Source organism: Clinocottus analis, unplaced genomic scaffold (assembly GCF_023055335.1).
Source record: "Clinocottus analis isolate CAN_PGR_092001 unplaced genomic scaffold, fCliAna1.0.p SCAF_19, whole genome shotgun sequence".
NCBI classification, from domain to species: Eukaryota; Metazoa; Chordata; class Actinopteri; order Perciformes; family Cottidae; genus Clinocottus; species Clinocottus analis.
The window spans coordinates 7,806,082-7,830,386 of record NW_027175920.1 but is presented as its reverse complement, the minus strand read 5'-3'; the positions used below and the strand labels follow the sequence as shown (position 1 = coordinate 7,830,386).

Below are 24,305 nucleotides of genomic sequence, written 5' to 3'. Positions count from 1 at the left end.
TTATTTCATTATTTTCTGCAACGTCCACATTTGTAGGCTCCATATTAATCTCTACACGACACATATACAATGCAATACTGTCAGATATATCTCATGGCATAAGTGGATGAAGAAGGGTTTATGGTCAGTTTAATGAATGGATACTACTACTGTGTAAATGTCAAATGGAAAAAACGTAATACAACATAAATTAAATCACCCTAGACAAATGGGATCCATCTTAATGGCTATCTATCACATGTATTGCTTCCTACTAATTGACTATTGACATTTTATTTTGCATCTATCAAATCAACCTTGCAACTTTATTACAGCTTTTACAAAGGATGCTTTCATCCACAACTGTAAAATATAATGGTATTTTAGAATGGATGGATGAAAATGTATAAAAATAATGTTATAAAACAATTTGTAGCTAACTTTGTGTCATGAATCCAATATAATAAATTAACACACAAAAACCCTCCCCCTCTGCATTTTTATTTATTTACATGAACTTTTTAAACTTAGTTTTATTTCTTCACTTAATATATGTTTGCTAAATCTGATGTCTTTGTTCTATGTTCTTAACAGACAATATTCAGATGTTTATGCATTTAGGTTCATGCAAGTATTGAAATCTCCTTAAGGTTGCTTGGTAAAATCTTCTCACAGTTGACACTTTGATTCATTCACCGATGAAACAGCATAACAATTGTGTTCTCCTTTATTTAATTCTTTGGAATTGTTTTTGGCAAATTGCATAGAGCAATAGTGAAGGTATAATGCAAAATATATGCCATTAAACATATGAGAGCGTACACAAATTCATACAGCATATAGCAGTCAGCATACAATATAGAAACGCAATTGCAGTGGCACTTAAACTTTTGCAATAAAAAGCAAATATATTAAAGGGGATTTTTTTGCACAAGTCCTTCATTGAAACAATACCTTTGCTCTAAATATACTGTTTCTTTTCTACCTTTGGCAAAAATAATTCAATTTTTAATATTCAATTTGAATCAATACAGTATGCATACATGACAAAATCATTTGGCAACTTCTTTGTAATCGTCTAACCAATGGTAGAGTTGTATTTTACACTGCAAGTCAAAATGCATTCCACGTTTAGGTGAAATAAACTAAAATTAATTGGGTTGGATGATTCTCTGTTTTTATTCTTCTTGCCCTATCAACTCTAGAACTCTTAAACCAAGAAAGAGACCAGCTCCACCCTCATTCCCACAATAAAAAAACAAACAAATTGAGAACTCAGAGTCAGACAGCTTCTTCACTTGGCAACCCAGAGGAAGAGGGGGAGGCAAAGTCCTGTTGTTTTGCTCAACCAAAGAGTTTTATGAAGCAGGGGTGGCAGTAGGGCTTGTTCTCCTGCTCCTTGAAGCAGCCTTTGCTCAGGGGCTTGAGGCAGAAATGACACACGAGGTGGTGGGGGTGGAATTTGGCCCCCATGGCGGTGACGCAGCGGCCCAAGATGGGCTGCTTGCAGGCCTGACACATGCTGCCACGGGACTGGTGGTAGTGGGCCTCGCACAGCGGCTGACCATCGTTTTCGAAGAAGCTGCCGTTGACGAAGGGGCTGTAGCACTCCTGAAGAAAAGAGAGAGAGAGACGCAGTGAGATTCAGGCACAGGGAAGAGCCCTGACTCGCGGAACTGTAATTAGACAGTTGCCTTGGGAATGACATAATCCAAACTTATTTTTAGTTTTTCAAAGTCCGGCTCACACAGTTACACACACACGACCATCACAACCACAGTCCGATCTGTTCGTCACTGAGAAGCTTTACTGAAGCAGTTGTCAGTTAAGTACCTTACTCAAGGGATGATATTAAAACGTTGGTGTGAAAAATGTCCCATTTCTCTCGCAAAGATTTTAAAAGACGGACATATTTCTATTACATAACGGTTCAAAGATCTTTGTGAATTTAATTTCCCTATATTGGCAAATGGACTTTATAAAGCGCCTTTCTAATCTTCTGTCTACTCAAAGCTCTTTACACCCATTCACACACACACATGCGTATTACTAATGGCCATACAAGGTGCCAACTTACCCATTATGATTTACTATAATCATTCATGCACACTCACACAGTCTTTGGGAGCTATTTGGGGTTTAATATATTGAAGGACAGTTCAACATTCGGACAGAAGAAGTATGGGATTGAACCATCAATCTTTCATGGACGACCGGCTCCAGCTCCTGAAACACAGCCGCACCAATAAGGTCCGGTGCCCAGCAATGTAATTATTTAATAGTAATTGATGCGATTCCTTTAATTGTGTTCCTAATTCCAACTTCAATGTGTGTAGTCATAGACTGTAACTCCTCTTTATGTCACTATAAACCGGCTAAATTGTCCTAAATATGGCCCAGACAGTCTTCATCATGACCTCAGGATTAATGTAAAGGTACCCTTTTTTGTTTTTATATCTAGTATTGCAATGTAGTTTTTAATGAGTGGGTCCCCGTTTTTTTTTTGTCTCATGCAAAACGTATGAGGGTCCACTGATCAAAAGTTGGCGTGAACACGCCAAGAAACTCCAGCAATGTGCCAACAACAACAGGAAAGACCTTGATCAAGTAAACATTGATGTAAACAACACTAGTTTTGAAACGCTGAAAAAAAAAATCAGCTTTGCAAATGTTTAATGAGTAAGTTAATACATTCAACACATTTGTAAAACTTGAAGGATACAGACTGAATGCAAACATAACTTTGATCATTGACCCGGCCCTCAAACAGAGAAACACTCACCCTACACACGAAGCACTGGGGGTGCCAGAGAGAGTTGAGAGCTGAGATGTAGTTTTCCAGGATGGGCTGGCTGCAGCCTTGACAGCGGGAAGCAAACAGAGTCAAAAAGCACTGCTGGCAGTATTGCTGCCCCTCACGGTCATGGAAACCTGCAAAAGATATCGTCAGAGTTTGACTCAGTTCAAGAAGTCTCTTTGATAAATGTCCGATTAACTAGATGATGCTCGGAAAAGAAAAACCACTGTGTGAAACGTTTCCATATGGCTCTGGTCTGTGGAACATTCATTTGTTTTAAGTGGTTTAAGGTTTCGCTGACGTGAGTTTTTAAAGGCTGACGGTATTTTTTTATTATTGTCTCAAAGCTTGTTTTGCTTAACATTTAGCCATTTTCAGGCCAAAGATGTAGTATTTCCCCTGAACCCTGAATCCTTGGCAGGGTAATACCGCCTTTACAAAAGAACATTAATTCTCCATTGAAAACCACACAAATTCAATGTGTTTAGGGGGTTAGCAGTTTAAAGCAATGTTACTGAGCCCACATCAATTATACAGCAAATCCATGCAAACAGATTTGTAGCTATTACAAACTCTGGGACAGGTCATCACCTTAAAATGAAGGTCATGCAGTGGTTTTTAGGGCAGTTTGTACGTGCAACCTCACTGAAAGTTCATTGTTAAGAGATGAAGTGCGTTGAACCCAGACAGGAAGCAGTGTGTGCCACCCATTACCTTCCTCTCCAAACGCCCGGCTGCACTTAACACAGCAGAAACACTCTGGGTGCCAGTTTTTATCCAGAGCGGTGACCATTTTCTGAATGACAAGGAGAATGACAAGTTAAATGGCTTCAGGCGGGTAGAGGTATTGAGCTGATCATGTTAAGTGGAGCATGCACACAACCGAGTCACTCACATTTAAAATGGGCTTGTTGCACTGCGCACAGTGAGGGGAGAAGAGGGTGAAGTAGTCCGACTCGCAGTACGGCCGTCCGTCCTTCTCAAAGAAGTTGCGACTGCCTAACTCTGTCTCGCACTCAGTGCACACAAAGTGCTCTGGATGCCAAACCTTCCCAAGAGCCGTGACCACCTGCAAGAGGACACAGCCAAAGCATGGTTAATGATCACCATCATTGACTGCAAACAAAGTCCTGTTCAAACTATTGAATGTTAATATAACTGAGTTGTCAGAAGCTTAATGCAGTTTTGTGCATGTCTATATAGACTTATTCTGATTACTCACCTGTCCTACAACCGGCTTTTGACAAGCCGAACAGTTTCCTTTGGAGGATGTTTGAACTCCTTGTCGGCTCAGGTCCGACTGAAGCAGCCCCAGCATGCTGTCCAATGAGCCGCCGGAAGAGGCCTGTGGTGGGGGGGTGGGCTGCGGTGGTGCTGTTACCACTGGATTGACAGGCACAGCTGGCTGGAGAAGATAAATAAAAATGATGGATGACACATGTGTCTTTGGAATTTGAATTCTCCAGGAGTTTGTTAATTTAGATTTGGTTTGAAATGAATTGCCATAAGACGCTGACTGTAAAGCTTTTAAACATCCAGAGGTGAGGCTGTCTGAGGCACAGTGACCAAAGATGTCACGTGTTCAGGAAAAGAGAAAGAGCATTAAATTCTGTGCATGAGCGGCCAAATATATAATATGTTAAATGAGAAATTTGAGAAATTGTGCAGTGAAGGTTTGTGCTTTCTGAAACACTGAGTCAGAACAACAATTCATAAAGCAGTTGTTGAAATATTTCATAACAATTTTATATAAAGCGGTAAACCGGGTAAGTATCAACATTTTGTAACTTACTGCAAATCAAAACTGCGTTATAACAGCAAAGAGTATCCCATGGAGAAATGTTCCTTTTTAAAACTCACTGTTCCCGTGACCTCATGCTCACACTTGTTTATACCTCACAGCTGAACTGTACACTGAACCTAAACAAACTTTTGCTCACATGCTAGCAGACAGACTCCCTGAAAAGAAGAATGACTGGATTATGTACCATACCAAATGCAGCTCTGTAACTCTGACTTTCAACAATCTGACGATATTTTTGAGGCTGGAAAATATCTCCACCGAGACTAATTTACAACCTCAGGCTCTATCTGGTGACCGATTTATACCAGGACAGGAGGCATGTGCTGCGGCCAGGCCGCACAGTAATAGTGAAGTCATCATAAAGTCAAGTGAACGACTTCATGAAACCGCTATGAATCAGCGGGAGCTGTGTTATAGCCTGGAACAGCTGGGGAATGACGGGAGAAAAAAAACAGCACGCTCTTGCGGTGACTTTCTGAGCACAATTTGATTTACTCACAAAAGAAAATGTATTTTGGTAATTGTTGTGCTGTTGTGTGGACTCTTACTGTGCTCTGGACTCTGAAGTCGGACAAAGAAGCCATCAGTTTGTCCAGTTCCAGTGTGGCTGATGTTGCTGAAGGCTTCGCGGAGCTAGGATAAAAAAAAATCGTTCTTGTTTGAATTAACCCACAAATACACAATTTCATCCGATTTTACTTGGCAACATTGTTGACAAAATATTGATTGCTGTTAGTATGCAACTAAATCAACTGAGAAAACATGTAAAACCTGCATGAAACAGATCTCCTTTGGAAGCTAATCAAGATGTTACCTCACTCCTTAACTTGTTGGAAACTAAAACAGGACCATGGATAACTTTAGGCAAAACAGTACCTCTCGTTAAATGTTGCAAACATAATTCACAAGTATGCAATATATTTAGTTGAAGTAATTATAGGTGATTGGTAACATTTTAATTGCCTCTCATGGGCTCTCAACATGGCAGTGGCCAAGCCGGTAGCTTGCAGCTAACAGTGCAAACAACAGCAATAGTGTTGACAGCGCTAACAGAGTTAACCTGAGGGGAACCTGAAGGTGGGTGCTACTCTTCTGGAACAGTTGGGATGGCATTTTTTTTAGCTGTAACCGTCATCTGAGAGCAGTGCAAAGCGGAGATCATAAGCTAACTAGCAAGGCATACTCATTTGCACTAACAATAAACTAAAAGCACACACGGCGACCTGTCAACAAAGCAAAGAGACGCTCTGATGACAACAAGCGCAACTTTATTCTCTTCTCAGGTTGACAATATTATTTTACACGTATTTAGTTGTTTGCTGCTGTATAGATTCTTGCTCTGTATCCCGTATATTGCACCTATAAGATACACGAAAGTTCAACATTTATTAGTTTGCGTTCATTGGAACTAAATTGAATGGATTTGGTACCTGGAGGAGCTCGGGGCCTTATCCTTGATCTTCTCCCTCTCATCTTTCTTAGAAGAAGGGAACTGGGCCAGGATCTCATCTGATGACAAAAACAAGGTCATATATAGAAAAACATTCAACTCAGAGTTCTAATCAGAGCTCAAGGACAAAGAACACACACACTAACCTGTGATGTTAAACTGGGTGGCGTTCAGTTCCTGTAACAGATGGTCCAGTTCACTCAGACCTCCTCCCAGCAGCGAGGAGGAGGAGAAGGCCGGCGGAGGATCTGTGGTTCGTGGAGAGCGCGGTTTACACACTGTGCTGTAAGAAAGACAAAGTAGGCGGTGTCCCAAATTAACACAGATCATGAAACATCCTGTCACTCCTGTGGACAGGTTCTTCACGGTCACATGTCATGACTCATAGGTGACTCCTGAACTTTGTCCATTCGGAAATGACTCTTGTCGCAGCAGAATACTCTCATCTGAAAAATCTGAAGAACTTATATTTACAGAAATCTTCAATCTGATCATCAGAGTGTATTGCCACTTTGTCACACTGATTCCTTTTTAAAATAATATATTCTTGATTACACCCTGTAAAACTAAGGGAATTACCTGTATAATTTGTCTGGGTTGGAGTTTTGGGAAGATTTCATTGCAGCAGAAACCGTCTGAGAAACAAACCAGAAGGGAAAAATCAGAGTGGAAGTAGAATCTGTAGCGAAATATTTCAGTGAATATCTCCTCAGTCGCTCGTGGTCTACCTGCTGTGGGGTGTAGGCGGGCGGCGGCGGCCGCGTTTGGGTGGACTCTTTGGGATCAGGGTCATCATTTTGTGGAGGTTCAGAGGTGAGCAGGACAGGACACCGAGCCAGAGGAGAACCGGTGTTCTCCAGATCAGCAAGGAGGGCATCTGCGAGGGAGGGAAAAGAAACTAATCCAACAGCATGAACATGATGAAAGTCTGGTTAGATTTACAAATCCATTTAGCTTCAGATGGGTTTGTGATGAAAATGAAAGACACTCAACTACCCCATAATATCTCTCTTTATCATTACGAATGCCAATGATAGTGTTATCAGTTTGTTTATACAGCTTTAAAGGGAAATATAATAGAAAGATATGAATTAAGAAATGGATTTTTTATTTTTTTTAAACAGCACAAGTGGTGACAAAAACACACTGGATGTGAGACAGATTATTTGAAGTTACAATGAAACATGCAGATGTTCGACAGATTATTAAGTTAATGGCGTCCGGGCATCACAATAAAACATGCAAACGCATGCACAGGCAGTTACGTACCAAACACAACAATACGCGGACTGAGAGGGTAGTTAGGTGGCTCAGGCACTCCTAAGGAGAGACAGACAGCCTGTGTGACCAATAATACAGCAGCAGCATGTCAGGCCACACATCAGACATGACGTGGAGGACAATGAGCGTCCTCAGACACTTATCAGTCCGAGGGACAGACAGTCAAGATGTTTGCACAACCCAGAGATAATCCATCGGCACAGTGAAGTTATTAGAGCGCACACAAACATATCCATGACATGCCAGTATTGAAAGGAAGCAGAGGAGGAAGAGTGTTTAGCAACTGATATCCAAATCCACCCCACCCCATCTCACTCACTCGTTTACTGGAAGTGGAAGTTGACCATAAACTAAACTTACTCAAGGATTAGCCGCTGCATTTAGTCCATGTACGTGCAACTGAAGGCCAAAGTTTGTCAAAAAGAAAAGTGATTTAATTTCACTGTTTTTACTGTTTGTTTTTTTCTCTTATCTCTACGGCCAATATCTCCATCACTTGGCAACTCACACTAAAACAATCTAGTTTTATAAATAACATTACAGGTAAGAGGAATAAAATGCACTTAATGGACATCCTTCATGTTAAAATGTGTTAATGTGTAATACATGTAAGAGGACCCTGTATCATTGTATTTGGGAGTGAAGGAAAATACAAGTGAAACATGATCTTTTTGGTGCAACAGCTGTTTGCATACTTTATAAATACAAGACCAGGAGTTGTTGATGTTTAGGTTTGGTTTAATTTCTTCAGTATGTTTGCACACTACCAGTTGAAGAAGTTGAATGATTCAATCATTTAATTCAATATGTTTTCAAATCTTGTTTAACCTGTCTGCTTGCTTGTACAAGTATTCACACACTGCCAACTGCATGTTGTAGTGTTCACACTGACTCATGTTGCGTAGTTGGCTTATCACAGCCGGCATTAAATCAGTTATTAATATACAATAAATATACATTTTATAGCAATGGCAGAAGTACACTGTGTGGACAAGTACTTTTCAGTAAGATTCAGGCATAAAACCAGGTACCTCAAATGACACACGTGGTAACAGTTAGAGCTGTTTTAATAAAGTGCAGTCCCTTGTTAAAAAGCTGTAACCGTGTGCTGAAGACCTCATCACTCCGTACACACCAGTTCACTTTGCTTTGGTTTGTTTTGGTAACGGCATATTAAAATGTAGTTGTAGATGACGTCCCGAATGAGCCTTTGGGAGCTCACCGTATAGAGCGCGTGCTTCACCGGGTTCAAGTAAATCACTTATCTGTCTGTCTCACCATTAAATAAAGCAGGCCCACAAAATATTTAGAAGAAAAATGGACACATTTCTCTGAACCTCAGGTTCTGTTAGCTTTTAGACTGATATCATGAATGCTTGAGCCAACCAATTAAACATCTTCGGTGATCAGTTATGTGACGCGGTGAACATGACCAGTTTAACCCACATTAGTTTAACCCGCATTAGTTCATCCCTGAGGCCACCCCTGCCACAGATGAGTCACACTTCTGGTACGACCATGTGGTGAGAAACTTGTGCATATACTACTGGCCCTCGCTGCTGTGTGTGCGTCTCTCTCACACGCACACTTTAACAGACTGATCTGCTCATATAAGGAGCTGAACTTCTCTCAATGGGAATTGTGACCATATTTAGAGCTGCCTGTCGACTTGTTTGTCTTGGCCAACAGCCTCTCTAACAAGTGGTCTCGCTCACAGAAAAGCCTCGCCGGATTCAAAACCTAAATGTACAACATTATTAGACAACAGCATAAACAGAGTGTCTCGAACATGGCCACCGCCTGACTAACGCTCAGCCAGTCGCCCAGTAACTCGGGTTTCTCTCCGTGTGCAATCTGATCCAGATGTGGCCAGATGTGCTTGGTTACATCTATCCATTCCTTCCAGAATTGCTTGTAAAGCATAAATCCCCTAATTCTGAAGTGGATAAAAGTTTCTGAGAAAGCCAATGAGCAGCTAAGGCAAAAAGAGCCTCTCTATTTTCATTGAACTCTGTGGTTGTTTTTTGTTTTTTTTTAAAAATAGCAGCTTGGCCCTGGGCTATTTCAGGGCCTTCCCGACACACAAAGAGTGAGCTTCTCAAAATGTTGTTTTGAGAAAAGAGAAGAAGTCTTCCTCCGATGTCTTCATCAATAGAAAAAGACAGAACCAGTCATGCTCCCAGACGCCGGTCACAGCCCTCTTTGATGTTTTCAAAATGGAATTCTCTGTTGAGCATTATGTGGCTTTTCTCCATCCCCGACTTGTTAATATGAATGGATGGGAAAGCCCGCCGTGGATCCCTTTTAATCTAATTTACAAAGAATTTATTGAATTTGCAGGGCACAAAGCACTCAATGGCGGCCGGGAAGAGTAATGTAGTAGCAGTTCTAGTGGTACCTGTGTGAGTGTGTGTGCGTTTGTGGCCGGTTTGCTTGAAAAGGTAAACACAATTCTACAAAAAAAAAAACACTTTTTAAATCTCAGAGGACAATGGAGGGAGAATTAATGTGAGCAGGATAACATCATAAGATAAGGAGGAAAATGTATGCAATGTTTTGACAGAGAAGTTAATATATAATATTTATATTTAAGGATGTTTTATAGCTTTTTCCTGCTTTCACATACAATGGGAGCCAATAAAATCCCCTTTTCATCACAACCCACTACATGTCCTCCTGGACGGAAAAGGAAATTCTACTCCACTGGGATTGCCCTCTGTTTGGGCCACAGACTGGGAGGTTTGGGCACACCACCCATTCCCAAAGATCCCCAGAAGATACCTCAACGTGTAGCAGAAGAACAGCAGCAACACTTACCCAAATCGTCCATGATGTGATTTCAGCCGAGTGTTTTCCTCTTTGTGTGACACAATACGGACGCGGACAGCATTCATAAGTAGTGATGGAAGCCTATCAAAGCCCGCAAGATAGACCAGTCTCAGCGCTATTGTCTGCGTCGGTCCTGAATAACTTCTGAGACACCGTTATCCGCCAAGAGAGGAGGAGGAAGAAGAGGAGGAGGAGGAGGAGAAGGAGGAGGGCGTCCCGTTTCTTTTTTCCTACACGACTCTCTTCCTGTGTAATGCCGAGCAGGACCTCAGACTGGAAGAAGGCGTAGTTAAATAAATGTGGTTACAAACCCCGCATTCCCCGGACACGCGACGTCATCCTGGAAATTCCTAGTCCATATTTGGGAGAGAAAATTAGGGACTCGGTGTCGTCGCGAGCTGCACAACCTGCGACTCGACGTCCCGCTGCGGAGATGTAGCTGCATGTGAATCACAAAGTATCGGACGATGCTTTCACTGTCACAGGAGGATAAACACTTAAGGGGCGGCCCCCTTTTTCCAAGGAGTTTGGACATGCTGGTATTTGGAAATGCTCACGTTCTTTCGTCTCATAATAATAATAATAATTATATATATATATATATATATATATATATATATATATATATATATATATATATATATATATATATATATATATATATATATATATATATATATATAAGAGAGAGAGAGAGATGTTTTACCGGCCCATTGGCAGGATTAACATTAATATTAATATAAAGCTAAACATTTATCTGACCATTTGGAAGAAGAGAACAATAAATATGTGATGAAGTAATTAAAAAAAAAGATCCCTAAAGCGATTTCATGTTATGTTGTGTCTTTTTACACGTATCACAGAGACCATCACACACAAGGGGGTTTCTTTATGGCCAGTATGAGCAGTAGAAATAACTACACTGAGTAAAATTGTATCAATGTGATTTTGTGAGCATCTTTTAAGAAATATATGAAAAAAAAGTTTATCCCTTTACTTTTTTGGGGACACTTTGGGCTCTTGTTGCCTCTCACGTTCCAATCAGGTGGATAAGACGCAGCACAACACCAGATGGCAGCAGCTTCATTAGATTTTGCAGATACCCTTAAACCCCCCTGTTCTCCGATACTGGATTACTCCCCAGGTTTGCTGTATGCCAATCAGTTTAAAGTCATTTGTTGAAACTTAATATAAGGAAAATGTGAGCACAAAATAAGACGATAAAACATTTAGAAGAACTACAATCTAATACAACACATATATCCAAACACAACCCAGTGGTGGTTCATATTCCCAGATAAATGTGCAAGTAATGTGACTATCAAAACACAACTGCCAGTGAGACTTTTGGGGACTCTGGAGAGCGTGGTGGACATCATTGGTTTGTTATGGATATGTCCTTGACTTGAGGAATGTGGCACATCCTAAAAAAAATATTATAATACCATCTGTCATTGTAAAAAGCCCAGTGTGTAAAACTTATAATTACAAAATCAAAACCAGCAGCAAAAACCACTCGACTACCTTTTGAACTGAAGACATCGCTGTAAGAAAAAGGTGTAAATAATGAAATTAGCAATGACTGAATTGAATTCAGCAGCTTCAGATTCTTGCTGTGCATGCTGAGTCACTGTCACCCCTTTTAGAGATACTTAAATGGAAAAGAGCCCTTAATTAGTTACACCTGTGTGTATCCTACTATGTCCTGACTCAAAATGTCTGCTGTGATTAAGGCCTAAGGTAGCTAAAGCCCTGCACAAACGTCTTTAAGAGACATCTTACATTCTGTTATCTTTAAATGTTGATGTAAGGCTGCATTTAAAATTTAAATAAAAATCAGCCAGCAGTGTAAAAAACAAAACAGGAAAAACTTTTAATTATGCAAGCTCACAGTTACAGGCAATGTTTGTGTGATTAGGGGAAGGTGCCACATTGATGTTGGGGACATGTGGTGAAGTTCGCATTTTTCAAACTTAGGTTTTAACGCCAGACTACTCTCCTCCTGTGTATACTGTGTGCCACAGACAGAATGTCCTTTGACCAAAATGAAAATCCCTCTGTTGTCCAAGAGGTACCCGCCTTTGGTCTCAGTGCATGAAACATACAACAAAGAACTGACAAGTAAAACATACTGAAAAAACAAAATGATGACACAAAACTACACAGAATTATTATAAAGACTTTCTTTCCTGGTATGAAATCAAATCAGAAATGTACAACAAAACTGGGAGAATCACACCAAGGAAACTTATCAGTTTATGGTTTATCCGTTTCAGTGAAAATAAAGCCTTTGTTTTCAAATTTCTTCATGCAGTTCGCCGATTCAGACACCTGACTTCTTACTTATGCATGTTACTTCTAGAGCACTGTGACACACAACTACGCTTTCACCGTTTCCAAAATATTAATGACAATAATTATAATAACTCACGCACACACACACACACACACACACACACACACACACACACACACACACACACACACACACATACATACACACACACTCATACCCTCCAAACCGACATAATCACTCAAGAAGCTTTAGCCAGTTGGTGCTTAATAGCAAAGTCAAGGAGCAGAACCGCATGTGATGTGGAAACTATAAAGAGTTCTTTTTTTTAGGATTTGTGAAGCAAATTGGGAGAGATGTTGGGATGATAGCATGAAGGTAACATGGATAGGCTTGGTTACCTATAATGTCCCCATCCATCAACTGAAATTATATTACATTATCCTCCACCCTGCTACTTCTCCACTGCAGTTAATCCACACACACCCACTTCCATCCTTCCATCATTGCTCGTTTCCTCTCCCTGTTATCACTGCACAGCTTGTTCATTGGCAGTGCTACCGGAGTCTTGAGGCTTCATCACATCAGGGAGTTCTGGGGGGCTGGAGAAGGCCTCGACGTGGAGCTGTTCAAACATCTCATCTGAAGGGCAGAGGACACAAGGAAACATTAGCTCCATCAAGACAGCAGAGTTGCATGCATTACAAACTTGATGTAGTAATGTCACATTGACTGTGGGATGTCTTCCTTATTGGATATTCTGAAACTGAAGGTAAGAACTACTGTGGTTAGTGTTGTTTTTTTAATCAATGCATTTCCTCTCTGAAACCAATGAGAACCTTGTAAAAAATCTTGTTTGGCATATCCACATAGAATTGGATTGATTTTATAATGTCCAGAGAGATATCATTTATATTCAAACCTCACTCATGGACAGCTTGGGGTTCAATTAAAATCTAATCTCTAGAGATACTTTTCAAGCTCAAATATAAATTTAAAAAAGGGGCTGTGTTCATTTACTTTGTCCCTAATGTAGTCTTGCATTGTAAACTCATGTGCATTGGGATGAAAAATTAGCATAAATACAAAATAGTCCTGGCTTTGTGATTGAAAAAAATCCATCAGTGGTTAGGTTATTATTATTATACTACACAATTTTAACTGTGCATAATATAAAGTTTATTTTAAACCTGAATTCAATAGATAGACTAGAAAGGAGGATGGAGAGGGGACAACATGCAGCAAAGGGACATGAATCAGATTTGAGCATAGGCCGCTGTGTAAAAGAACACAGCCGTGGTACATGGGACGCTGGGGCTCTACACCGTGAGCCCTCTGTGGCCCCAAATTGTGCATTTTACTGAAATGCATAAAAACTAGCAATATTAATATCACTGTCTTGTCTGCATGGATTTGTCTTTGTATGCCTTTTGAACCTTGATGCAAAATTGTAAATGCGCCATCTACTAAAAAGCTGTTAATGTAAGACAAATCACTGACTGAAGTACACAGACTGATGTGGAATCAGGATAACCGATTAAAGTCACATTTCATAAGAAAATATCTTCTGATATTTAACAGTGCAAGAGCACAAATGAATTACAGTTGTTGACAATCACAGTAATCTACTGACATATATACTGTGCAGCACCCGATTACAGATCTTGAGAGACTCAATAAGATGGATGCAGATCAACTTACAAAAAGTACAAAATATTCTCATCAACCACACAATTAATTACTGACGTTCAACTAAACTGGACAAGTAAATCCAAAACAAGAATTTTCGAATAATGTCCCACCTTGAAAAGCTGAGTTTTGTAGAGAAGAAGCAGAAAGACAGTAAATACTTAAATATCACCCTAATGTGAGAAACTTCAATTACTGCCTTGCGGCTGTATTCCTTCACCAACAAATCATGTTGCAGTTCACATCCATGTCTGTCCAAAATGGAATCACTTTATAATTGGACCTTTAACCACAAAATCCAATCGGGTCAATCTTGAGTGCAAGTAAAAAAAGTCTCATCGTGTTATCACGAGAATGGGATAGCCATGAGGTCACAGGGACCTTGATTTGGCCTTTAAAAAAAATCAGATCAGTTTATCAATTAGCCCAGGTTGACAAGTTTGTGCCAAATTTACACCAACTCTCTCGAAGGGGTTTTCTGAGCTATTGTGTTCATGAGAATGGACCGAACTCATGGACAACCTGAAAACAAAAAGCCCGTCCCCGAAACGGACGCATAAAAAAAACAACTATCCCTTAAATTCTGAACATACCATTTATGCGGAAAGCCAGACCAACTGTAGCTGGAGCTTGAGGTCTGGCAGTCTGGTTGGTGAATCCACAGTCTCCAAGAGTTTTGCTGTCCTCTAGCGACTGGTCATCCTGTGGGACAAAAGTTGAAAATGTCATAGGATCCACTACTGGCCTAAAATGTATGAATGTGCATCAATGAATATTGAGACAGCATGTAAGACAGTCGGAGGAATATTTAAGTCACCCTTTTAAAAGACAAGTTACATGCCACTACGTCACCTAGACAGAACTGTGATGCTGTCAGATGTGTGACGAGACTTAATTATGTATCACTGGCATACTTGGGCCTAAACTCACCTTGTACAGCCTCTGGTCTTCAGGTGGTCTCTTAAGAATTCCTTCAACAATACGCTTCAGCTCATACACAGTGGTAGACTCCTTGGCATCTGTGAAGATTGTGGTCTTGTGACGCCGGATCATTAAGAACACATCCTGAAGGAAAGCGTAGATATAAAAATATGATTAAAAACGGTGTAAAAGGAAACAAGATTCGTGATTTCATCTTAAAGATGATGGTTTGAAATGATGGTTGAAATGATGGTTTAAAAATGTTCCTCTCAAAATGGACTAACATCAAATAGCCTTTTGAGGACTCTGTGGCTCCTCTAAACATCTTTGTATTTGATCAAACGTCTAAGTAGACCATGTAAGACGTGTTAAGTGTCCATATGGCCAATGCTTATTGCACACTACTAAACTGTATGTAACATTAGACTAATCTAGTGTTGTTGGCGAATCCTTTTTAGGAAACTCAGGTCTTTAGTTGGTTGATATATTTTTCAAATACAGAAGAAGTAACATTGCTGACAATTCGTTGATTCATAAGCCAACGTTCGCGACAAACAGCGAACACTGTGTTTAGCTCTGAGCTAACAGGACATTAGCCGATACGAACGAGCCTTGAGATGTTCGGGAGCTAGTTAAATGGCAGTAAATTGAATAGACACTGTCCTGTTTGTATGACAACGTCAGACAGGCCTAACTGGGTTAGTTGGCTGACGCTACATCACTTCCAAGGTTAGCCAAGCTCAGATAAGTTACCTTTCGTGATAGCTAGCTATGTGTCGCAAGCGGTGGACGAGCAGGCGAAGCTAACTAGGGAACTTAGCACAGTTAGCTAGCTTGCTAGCAAACACAAACGGAAACAAACATGCTCGCAACCGCCGGTACCGGTCGTTACTATGAGCGCAAATACTTTTGAACGGAGCGCCGAACATTCAGTCAGTGTTTGTATCTCGAAATAAATCTAAAAGAACCGATTGATAATAACAATAAAGTTACCATTTCAAGTGCTCAGCTAGCCAGTCGCGCCAGCAGAACCCCAGACTGCACCGCTTGCGGAAATTGCGCAACTCAGATCAGTATTCTGTATTCGCGGAAGCAAAGTGCGCAGCGCTGCGTATTATTTTCAGAATTTGGCGCGAGGTAACGTTATTTACACGCTTGAAGGGTGTACGCGCAGTTTGAATTGGACTTCGACGAGCCGAGACCCACTCTTATGAAGACGGTGCGCCTTTACCACTGGATTATGGTCGGTTTAGTGACGTTACCTAATTATACTCTATCTCACGATGAGCTGTCAGCTAGTTGTTTAGCAAGTTAACTCGCAGGCGAGGTTGTGTTATGATGTTGTTGACTGGGTCCGTTAACGTTAGTTTAGTCGAGGTGGCATGTGTCAGTGATGCCAAATGAGGAATAGTACTAATGTTAGTCATAACGAAGTCAGCAGATTTACGTTAACTGAAATAAACATACATAAGAAAACTGACGTCATCGCATTAGTTGGTTGTTCCCTCGGTTAACCGAGCTACGTTACATTCAGGAGGTACCTCTTTACCCCGATAGCTGTATACTGGCTATACCTGCTCTGCCAGTGAGCTGCCCATCAAAGGATCTATAAGAATGTATCGATACTTATATCAGACAATTGGCCGAGAAACCTGTCAATCAGGATGTCGGATATCTCTATCCGACCCTCTATTTCCTGGTTCTTATGTAAGAAACAGTCATGTTTGGTGCTTGAAGAGATTGGCAGCTGAAGTTTTTAGAGGGGACATTAAGTAAGTAATTTCTTTGGTTCTGTAGCAAATGAGTATGACGGGTTACTTTATAGTTTCAGATGAGCGAGGCTCAGTGTATCAGTAGGAAAATGTTTGTTGAATGGTCATAATCAGTGTAAAATTGCATTTGTACGTTCTTTTTAACTGCCACTCAAGATTGTGTGTGTGCTTAATTTTTTCTTCTTTTTTTGAATGTTACAGCTCACTATCTTTGATGAAAGGTGCTAAAAAAGTGCCAACACAATGTCAGTGGCTATGGAAACTACAGGGTCCAGAGTACCTCTCCCTCTTCCGACCCACTTCTCCAATGCAGAACAGTCCTTCTCCCTTAAAAAGCGGCGTCTCCCTTTTTCCTCGTCTTCTACGTCCAACTCGTTCTGCTCTTCCCCTTCCCGACTCTCACATACTCTGCCTCCACTGCCACCCTCCAAGGGATGTCCCCCTCTGAGCCGTGTGTTTCCCCAGAATCTGTCCAACTGGACACCCCTGTCGTGTTCCCTGAGTAAGTCTCCCCCTCCGAATTCGGTTTATGATCCCAGCAAACAGCAGTCCTATTTCAGTCAGTGCTACACTAACTTGGGCCTGCTGGGAAGAGGATCCTTCGGAGAGGTCTACAAGGTGAGCAAAGTTTGTCTATATATGTTTATGAAAAATATGTAATTACATATATTGAATTATGTTGTTTCTTTACATTAAAAAATGCATTTTAAGGGCTATCATTTTGTACTATTGGTAAGGTGGGAAATTTACATAATGTCTATAGTATGTAGATCATACATTTAAGCTGTGCCTACCATCTTTTACCTTTCATTTTCTTCTAATCCTGTAAAAAAAACATTCCTGGACATTGTATTAAGTTGAAACAAAGTTGTGCTATACAACAGAATTTACATACAATCTTAACATCTGTGTTGTGGTTTTGTTATGGCAAATTTAGATATCTCTGTAAGCCTTAATTTCTCACCAGAAATGTAATTGGAAGATCCCCGAGAAGAAGACAAGACCTCAGCATTTTGTTTATTTTTCCAGGTGGTAAGCATCAAGGATGGTCGTCAGTATGCAGTCAAGCGCTCTGCTCATCGCTTCAGGGGCAACAGTGACAGGAACCGGAGCGTGAGGGAAGCCAAGAACCACGAGCGTCTCTGTCCTCATTCTCACATCCTGAATTTTGTGGCAGCCTGGGAGGAGTGTGGCCGACTGTACATCCAGACGGAGCTGTGTAGCACCAGCTTACTGCTTCATGCTGAGAACCAACCTCCTGGCCCAGGTATGTTCGAAGGACAGAATGAAATATACCCAGATGTTGTTTTAGCTATCATATTTTGCTTAAAATAATGCATGGTATTCTTGATCCAGACAAACTGACTTGGCTTTCGTTTCCAGATGAGCCTGCAGCCTGGGCCTACCTGTGCGATCTTCTCTCAGCATTGCAACACTTGCACTCTCGTGGTTTTGTGCATCTGGACCTCAAGCCTGCCAATGTTCTTATTACTGACTCCGGCCGTCTTAAACTCGGGGACTTTGGGCTGCTGTTTGAACTCAAACCGAATAGTGCAGACTCTGTCGCGGGGAAAGTGAAAGATGACGTCCAGGAGGGAGATCCCAGGTACATGGCCCCTGAGCTGCTTCGTGGGAAGTATGGACCTGCCGCAGATGTTTTCAGGTACAACTAACATACATAAGGAATTTAAATCATCTCCTAAAACATGTAACTGATTGATCTGTTTGAATTTAATGCCCAATAATCCTTTTTCATTTAGTTTGGGTATTTCTATTCTGGAGCTTGCCTGTAATATGGAGGTTCCAAATGGCGGAGAGGGCTGGCAACAGCTCAGACAAGGCTGCCTCCCCTCTGAGTTTACCAGTAGTAAGAGCCACTTTTTTTTAAGTCCTCATGAATAGTTCTATTATCTTTGATCTATCTTTGAAATTAATCGTGTTTCTATTTCCGTCTGTATTTGCAGGCCTTTCATCTGAGCTTCAGACAGTACTGCGGATGATGCTGGCCCCAGAACCGTCTGAAAGACCAACGGTCACTGAGCTTCTTGCTCTCCCCTCTGTTAGGAAACACAGGTGGAAGAGGCGCATCTATCTTTTGGTTGCAGAGACCGCGCTGACATTGGTCTCCTTCTGTCAGGTATGAGTCTATTGGTTCTTCCAATAATTAAATAAACAACATGGAATGTAAACAATCTGAAACAAAAAAGTTTACTTTTTAATCAATGTTTAATGTTTTCATTTTTCTGCTCTTTTTTTTTAATAGTTGGTAGTGTGTTTCGGGTGTAGACTCCTGTCCTCCCTTCACTTACTCCCTCACTGTACCAAGCCATTGCCCTGCACTCCTCCTCCGGGTAGCTGGGACAAGGATTTAACCCTGCCTCTCAGTGCCATGCATGCTGACTCAGGGAGCCCAGAGGATGATGCTGTGTTTCTGTTGGATCCCACAGACCCAGAACTTTCTCCCACCTTCTCGCACAGGTAGAGAATCATGTTAGAAACGTAGCTAATTTATGACTTGGTTTTACGGTATATCTTGGAATTGCATGACTATCCAGCAACAGTAAAATATAGATAATTATTTGGACACTGCCTTGATCATTTGTATTGTCAAATTCCCTACTTATATATTTTTTACATTTCCTCCATCCCAAAGGGTTAAATCTAGACTGTCTGTGGAAAGCACATCCACTCCTCTCCCGGGATCCCCGAGACGCAATCAGCGAAGTCCATCCCACACACCTTCTCACTCAGATCTGTGTAATTGGTCCTCCTGCAATTTAGTGCAAACCCTTTCCAGCATCCACTCAAATGGTTCCTGCCACACACTGACACCCAGTGCAAGCCCCATACATGCAGAGCTTTATGCAGATCGCATGAATGAAGATTCCACGCAGAGCCATCATTCATCATCCACCAAGTCTTCGCAGCAAGCTGGTCGCAACTGGATCCGAACCGAGGAGGCCTTACCCCGACCCAACTTTGAACCAAAGAACCTGCTCAGTCTGTTTGAGGACACAACTGTAGAGGCACAGCCATGAGTACAAGACTGCCCGTTTACATTTAAGGGAAATGTGTTTTTACTTTAAAATGTCAGCTGAAGAGGAACTAATGTATGAATGTACCTAGTTTGTATGAACTGTTTTTGCCATATTGTCTTACAACAGCTTCTTTTTATGTGTATTGAAAAGCAAATTATTTAGGGAAAAGGGTTGAACTTGTAATCAGACCTTGAAGCACTTTTTAAGTTTGTGTAAATGCAATCTGTTGCTGAATTGACAAGTCATTGTGTAATGGTAAAGAAAAAGTTATAATTCCCTATGTGTACTCTCAGTCATTAACCTTGTGAGGTACAGAAGACAATAAAACAATGAGGGAAACAATGTAAACTTGCATTATGTTTCAGGGAGAAGGAACTCCAAAAATGTAAGAACGTGTTTGTCAGATTCACAATTTCCCTTCTCTTGCCTGAGACCTCAGCGTATGAATGAATGTTGTGTTCAGGATGTGTTTGCGTACTCACCAGTAGATGGCAGCATCGCATTTCACGCTGGATGTCAGGCGCCTTTAAAAAACCCAGGAAGAGGATGATGTGGGTGGTAATGTTTTGTGCACAGGATACCTGCATCTTTTAGGATATGTATATGCCAAACCTTTTCATCATCCGACTCCGTTTATCTCCTTGAAAAGCTGTATGTCAAATGGACTCCCGGTCTGCCATGTCCTGAGAAAGCATTCTGCAACCTAATTGCGAGATTTACACGAGTGAGAATTTTGTAAACAATGAGCGAAATCATCTGGATCACTACTGGAAAATCTGGGATTCATTAAAGGCTGCGACATAATTTAACGGTATTGCATTGGGTTCAACAAGGTATGCTGTTTTTTCTTTGGTTAAGAAATACTACTGTTAAATTGTGAGATGGTGTTGTATGTTTGTATATGCTTTTTCGCTAATATTGTGAATCTGTATTGTTGCAGTTGTATCTGAAAGCAATGGCATCTTAATAAATGAGCATTCGATAGTTGTTATACATCTGCAATATTGATAGAACGTTTCGTGCAATTATCTATGAAATACACACTCAGATCCACACCATATTCACTTTTTGTTCTATTATCAACTAATAAAGATGTCCAAAATTGAACGTCTGAATGCTCGCGTGGAGAAGCTGCTGTCCAAGGCTCTGCAGGAGGTTCTGGAGGTGGTGAAAGAGACTGTGTCCGAGTACCAGGAGAAAACCACGAGAACACAGAGGGAGAACCAGAGTCTGAAGAGGAGGCTGCAGGAGCTGCAGGGGAAGTTACAACTGGAGAGCAATGGTAAGTCCGACTTGTGTCCCGAAATATTGAAGCTGTTTCATTAACAAATCTGTAAATGTATCTTTTTGTGTTTTGTCGTCTTTTTTTGTCATGCAGAAGTTGTGGCACAAACTTCCCCTGCATCCCAGCAGGATGACGCGGAGCAGCATCTGAGGGAGCAGAAGCAGAAAGAAGAGGACATTGCAGTAATTTGTCCCTCGTATTCATTTGACCTGGAATGTGAAGCATCCGTTACATCATTGGCCACTTCCGGTCTGCCCCCTACGACAGGACCACACGTAGGAGGCGATGACTTGAACCAACCAACAGCTCTTAAAGCAGAGACTGAGAAGGGGCTGCCGATTTCCCACCATGTCGGCTCCATCACCGCGGATTTATTGCCTGGAGACCACCTTGAAATGAAAGCAGAGCCTATTATGTTGGACGAAGGAGCCATGCGCAACGCTCATCATTTCTATGACGGCACCATCGCTGCATCCTCACACGGACTGAGCCTAGAACCTCCTCCAGATCACCCGGGACTATACAACGAGTCCGGGCTCGTCTTCAGGCTGTCAGAGGAGCCACTGTCCCATAGATACAACAACACAAACTGCGTTGGGGCAGAAAAAACACACATCGCTCAAACAAACCCAAAAGCAGCCAGCTGCGCGTCCGGCTCACGCGCGTTCCCGAGAAACGTGAGAAAACACTACTGCTGCTCGCTGTGCGGCCGCACCTTCAGACACGCGGGCGACTACAAGAAGCACAGCCGGGTGCACACCGGGGAGAAGCCGTACTGCTGCTCGGTGTGCGGGAAGCGCTTCAGTCAGTCGGGCTACCTGACGGTGCACCTGCGCTACCACACCGGGGAGAAGCCCTTTGGCTGCAGCCACTGTGGGAAAAGTTTTAGTCACTCAAGTAACATGAAGAAACACCAGCAAACTCACCTGTGAGGCTGCTGCCCCGAGACCTTTTCCATTTATACTGTTGAACAATGGACAGTGAAAGGGCTGCCGGTTTTGTAAGTCACATAAATAAAAGGTGCTGTGTTCGCAAAAGTTAAATGGCAATTTCATTATGGTTTTCTAAGCATATTGCAACCCTGTTTAGAAAGTTTCAAGTGTCAAGCACAGTCTAATAATGTGTGTTCTCTGCCATTCGAGTCTGATTGTCCAATTTCCAAATCAAATAAACATATGTGTTACTTCTTCATGGTAATTTGTTCTGTATCGCCGACAAGATTTATATAAGATTTATATACACTTAAATCAAACCTTGTGTGTCAACTTGAAAACGTCGAAGGAGCAGAGCAGTGAGCAAATTGTTGCCTGCTGGTCAATTTTGTGTTAGTCAGTGCATTTCAAAATATTGAACTTTGATTTTAAAGTTGATCAGTCTCAGGACTAACTAGTTGTCAGTGATGAAATTCATTGCAGTCTGATGAGTGGTGTAAGGCAGTTGTGGATTTCAACAGTAAATCCTGCTTTTAGATCAGCATGGAAAGTGTATGAATCTTCAATTATTAATATCTGACTGTTTAACCAGGCTGGGCATATATGAAAAAATACATCCCCAACAAAATACAGGTCCATTGTGGGCAAAGTGGAAGCATCAACAAAGACTAGACTGGCCTTTAAGGCTTTCAGCAGAACTGTAGTTGCATAACCTGACAAAGTTTTGTGTTCTTACCATTTTATTGGGCCTCATTGTGACTCGTAGTGTAATATTTTTTAATCAGCACTGTTTAAGTATCTAACTATATCTATATCTGTTGTAGACCAACATTGGCTTATACTGAATTGCTTTACTTGTCACTGTGTTCAACATGATGTGTTCTTAATATTAAAACTTTTCTGAAGATGTAATTGAGATGCAGTAGAACGGTGATCAGATCAAGTGAGCAACATTGCAGCACCTCATGGCATCATTTTTCAGAGGAGATGATGAAACATCTTTGCCAACACTTTGAAGATGTTGCCCAATCCCAAAATCTCTACTCTTCCCACTCTTTCTTCACAACAAAGGCATGTCTTGTTTAAGCTTGATGTTGGGTTCAGAGGACAGCCGACTTAACCACGTGTCCCTTCTATAGATTCTTTACATTTTCTCATCAACAAGCTATAAGATACACTGCCAGAAGAATGTGAAACAACATATTTGATAAGTATTATCTTAACATAAAGTCTGTTTATTGATATTGATTCAGTTTCTATTATAGTTAAAATAATAATAATAATAATAACATTCTTTAAAAAAACATATTATCCTTTGGCTAGCTTTTTAAATCAATTTGTATTTCAGTTTGAGCCTGATAAACACAGATCTACTTTATCTTGATCAGAGAAACGTTTTTTGTTTTTTTTTGTCTGTACAATATATTGTTAAAGTGTGATGAAGAAATAGAAATACATTTGATTTGAAACTTCTGTATCTCAGAATTTCTGGGGGCAAAGTTGTCAGAGTGTGTGGTCGTTGGAGACAGTAGAGTAGGAAAGACCTATTCATCTACATCCTGAGGTGCACACACCAGATCAGTACCCAGGTGAATGCATGTCCAGACCGCTTACTACACCCAAGCTGCCCCAATATCACGTATACAGTATAACATCCAGAGCAGAATCAGACCACAGACACCAAGCAGCATGGAAATATTTTGAGTTTGCTTCAATCAACTGTGACTGGATGAGGTGTTAGATGAGGCTGTGCATGCCTTTCTTAGTTATTTGACCACAACCAAGAAACCCTCTTCACTCTTGTAAGTTAAGGTTGCGTATACATGTTGTATTTTGATGTTTTTAAGTTGATTTTTCAGTGCATTTCCATTTTTGTGTGCTGGTGGATGTCATATATGCACTTTAGGAGACTACAGAAGAATCTAACTTCATATAAAAATGTAACAGACAAACTGCGTTATAGTTTTTACTTCATCACTTGTATTTCTTTATTAATTTCAATGATAAAAACAATATTGGGTATTCATTTTGTATGCATTTTGGATACAGTACTTCTAATCATGGAGGCTGGCCATTTAAATTACTATGTTATTCTTTTCCATTGCTGTGACTTACACACATTAATTTACTACGTATGAAATCCCAGTTTTGATCATCTAGTTCTGGGGCATTTCATTAGCTGTATAAAATAACAGGACAACAAAATGAAAATTGTTTTTGATACAACAGAATACT

The 24,305-nt window shown here is 40.9% G+C and overlaps 4 protein-coding genes across 9 annotated transcripts; 2 read left to right on the top strand and 2 right to left on the bottom strand.

Annotated features, from left to right (window-relative positions):
• Positions 1-481: 481 nt before the first annotated feature.
• LOC137789300 (transforming growth factor beta-1-induced transcript 1 protein-like) lies at positions 482-10,512 on the bottom strand. 2 transcript variants are annotated; one of them, XM_068582737.1, is made up of 12 exons: positions 10,129-10,512; positions 7,300-7,350; positions 6,759-6,907; positions 6,610-6,665; positions 6,177-6,313; positions 6,011-6,089; positions 5,129-5,213; positions 3,999-4,181; positions 3,672-3,845; positions 3,491-3,572; positions 2,762-2,910; positions 482-1,590 (listed from the first exon to the last, which is right to left on the bottom strand). In XM_068582737.1, exons 1-12 carry the CDS (start codon positions 10,139-10,141, stop codon positions 1,324-1,326), a joined length of 1,425 nt encoding a protein of 474 aa, XP_068438838.1. In that variant the 5' UTR covers positions 10,142-10,512; the 3' UTR covers positions 482-1,323. The 2 variants fall into 2 exon arrangements, with proteins under 2 accessions (XP_068438838.1, XP_068438839.1); XM_068582738.1 differs by lacking the exon at positions 7,300-7,350.
• A 1,477-nt stretch (positions 10,513-11,989) lies between these two features.
• On the bottom strand, positions 11,990-16,178 carry LOC137789317 (elongin-B). Of its 2 annotated transcripts, none has more exons than XM_068582759.1 (4): positions 16,037-16,178; positions 15,053-15,187; positions 14,716-14,824; positions 11,990-13,075 (listed from the first exon to the last, which is right to left on the bottom strand). In XM_068582759.1, the coding sequence occupies exons 1-4, from the start codon at positions 16,037-16,039 to the stop codon at positions 12,963-12,965; spliced, it is 360 nt and encodes a 119-aa protein (XP_068438860.1). In that variant the 5' UTR covers positions 16,040-16,178; the 3' UTR covers positions 11,990-12,962. The 2 variants fall into 2 exon arrangements, with proteins under 2 accessions (XP_068438860.1, XP_068438862.1); XM_068582761.1 differs by lacking the exon at positions 16,037-16,178 and adding an exon at positions 15,797-15,887.
• pkmyt1 (protein kinase, membrane associated tyrosine/threonine 1) lies at positions 15,631-20,665 on the top strand. Of its 3 annotated transcripts, none has more exons than XM_068582731.1 (8): positions 15,631-15,772; positions 17,017-17,433; positions 17,845-18,082; positions 18,199-18,478; positions 18,576-18,682; positions 18,780-18,952; positions 19,079-19,293; positions 19,469-20,664. In XM_068582731.1, exons 2-8 carry the CDS (start codon positions 17,059-17,061, stop codon positions 19,851-19,853), a joined length of 1,773 nt encoding a protein of 590 aa, XP_068438832.1. In that variant the 5' UTR covers positions 15,631-15,772; positions 17,017-17,058; the 3' UTR covers positions 19,854-20,664. The 3 variants fall into 3 exon arrangements, with proteins under 3 accessions (XP_068438832.1, XP_068438833.1, XP_068438831.1); XM_068582732.1 differs by lacking the exon at positions 15,631-15,772 and adding an exon at positions 16,067-16,262 and having other exon boundaries at positions 19,469-20,665; XM_068582730.1 differs by lacking the exon at positions 15,631-15,772 and adding an exon at positions 16,068-16,286.
• On the top strand, positions 20,575-22,293 carry LOC137789306 (uncharacterized). Of its 2 annotated transcripts, none has more exons than XM_068582746.1 (3): positions 20,575-20,686; positions 20,946-21,135; positions 21,235-22,293. In XM_068582746.1, the coding sequence occupies exons 2-3, from the start codon at positions 20,946-20,948 to the stop codon at positions 22,068-22,070; spliced, it is 1,026 nt and encodes a 341-aa protein (XP_068438847.1). In that variant the 5' UTR covers positions 20,575-20,686; the 3' UTR covers positions 22,071-22,293. The 2 variants fall into 2 exon arrangements, with proteins under 2 accessions (XP_068438847.1, XP_068438846.1); XM_068582745.1 differs by having other exon boundaries at positions 21,232-22,293.
• Positions 22,294-24,305: the final 2,012 nt, after the last annotated feature.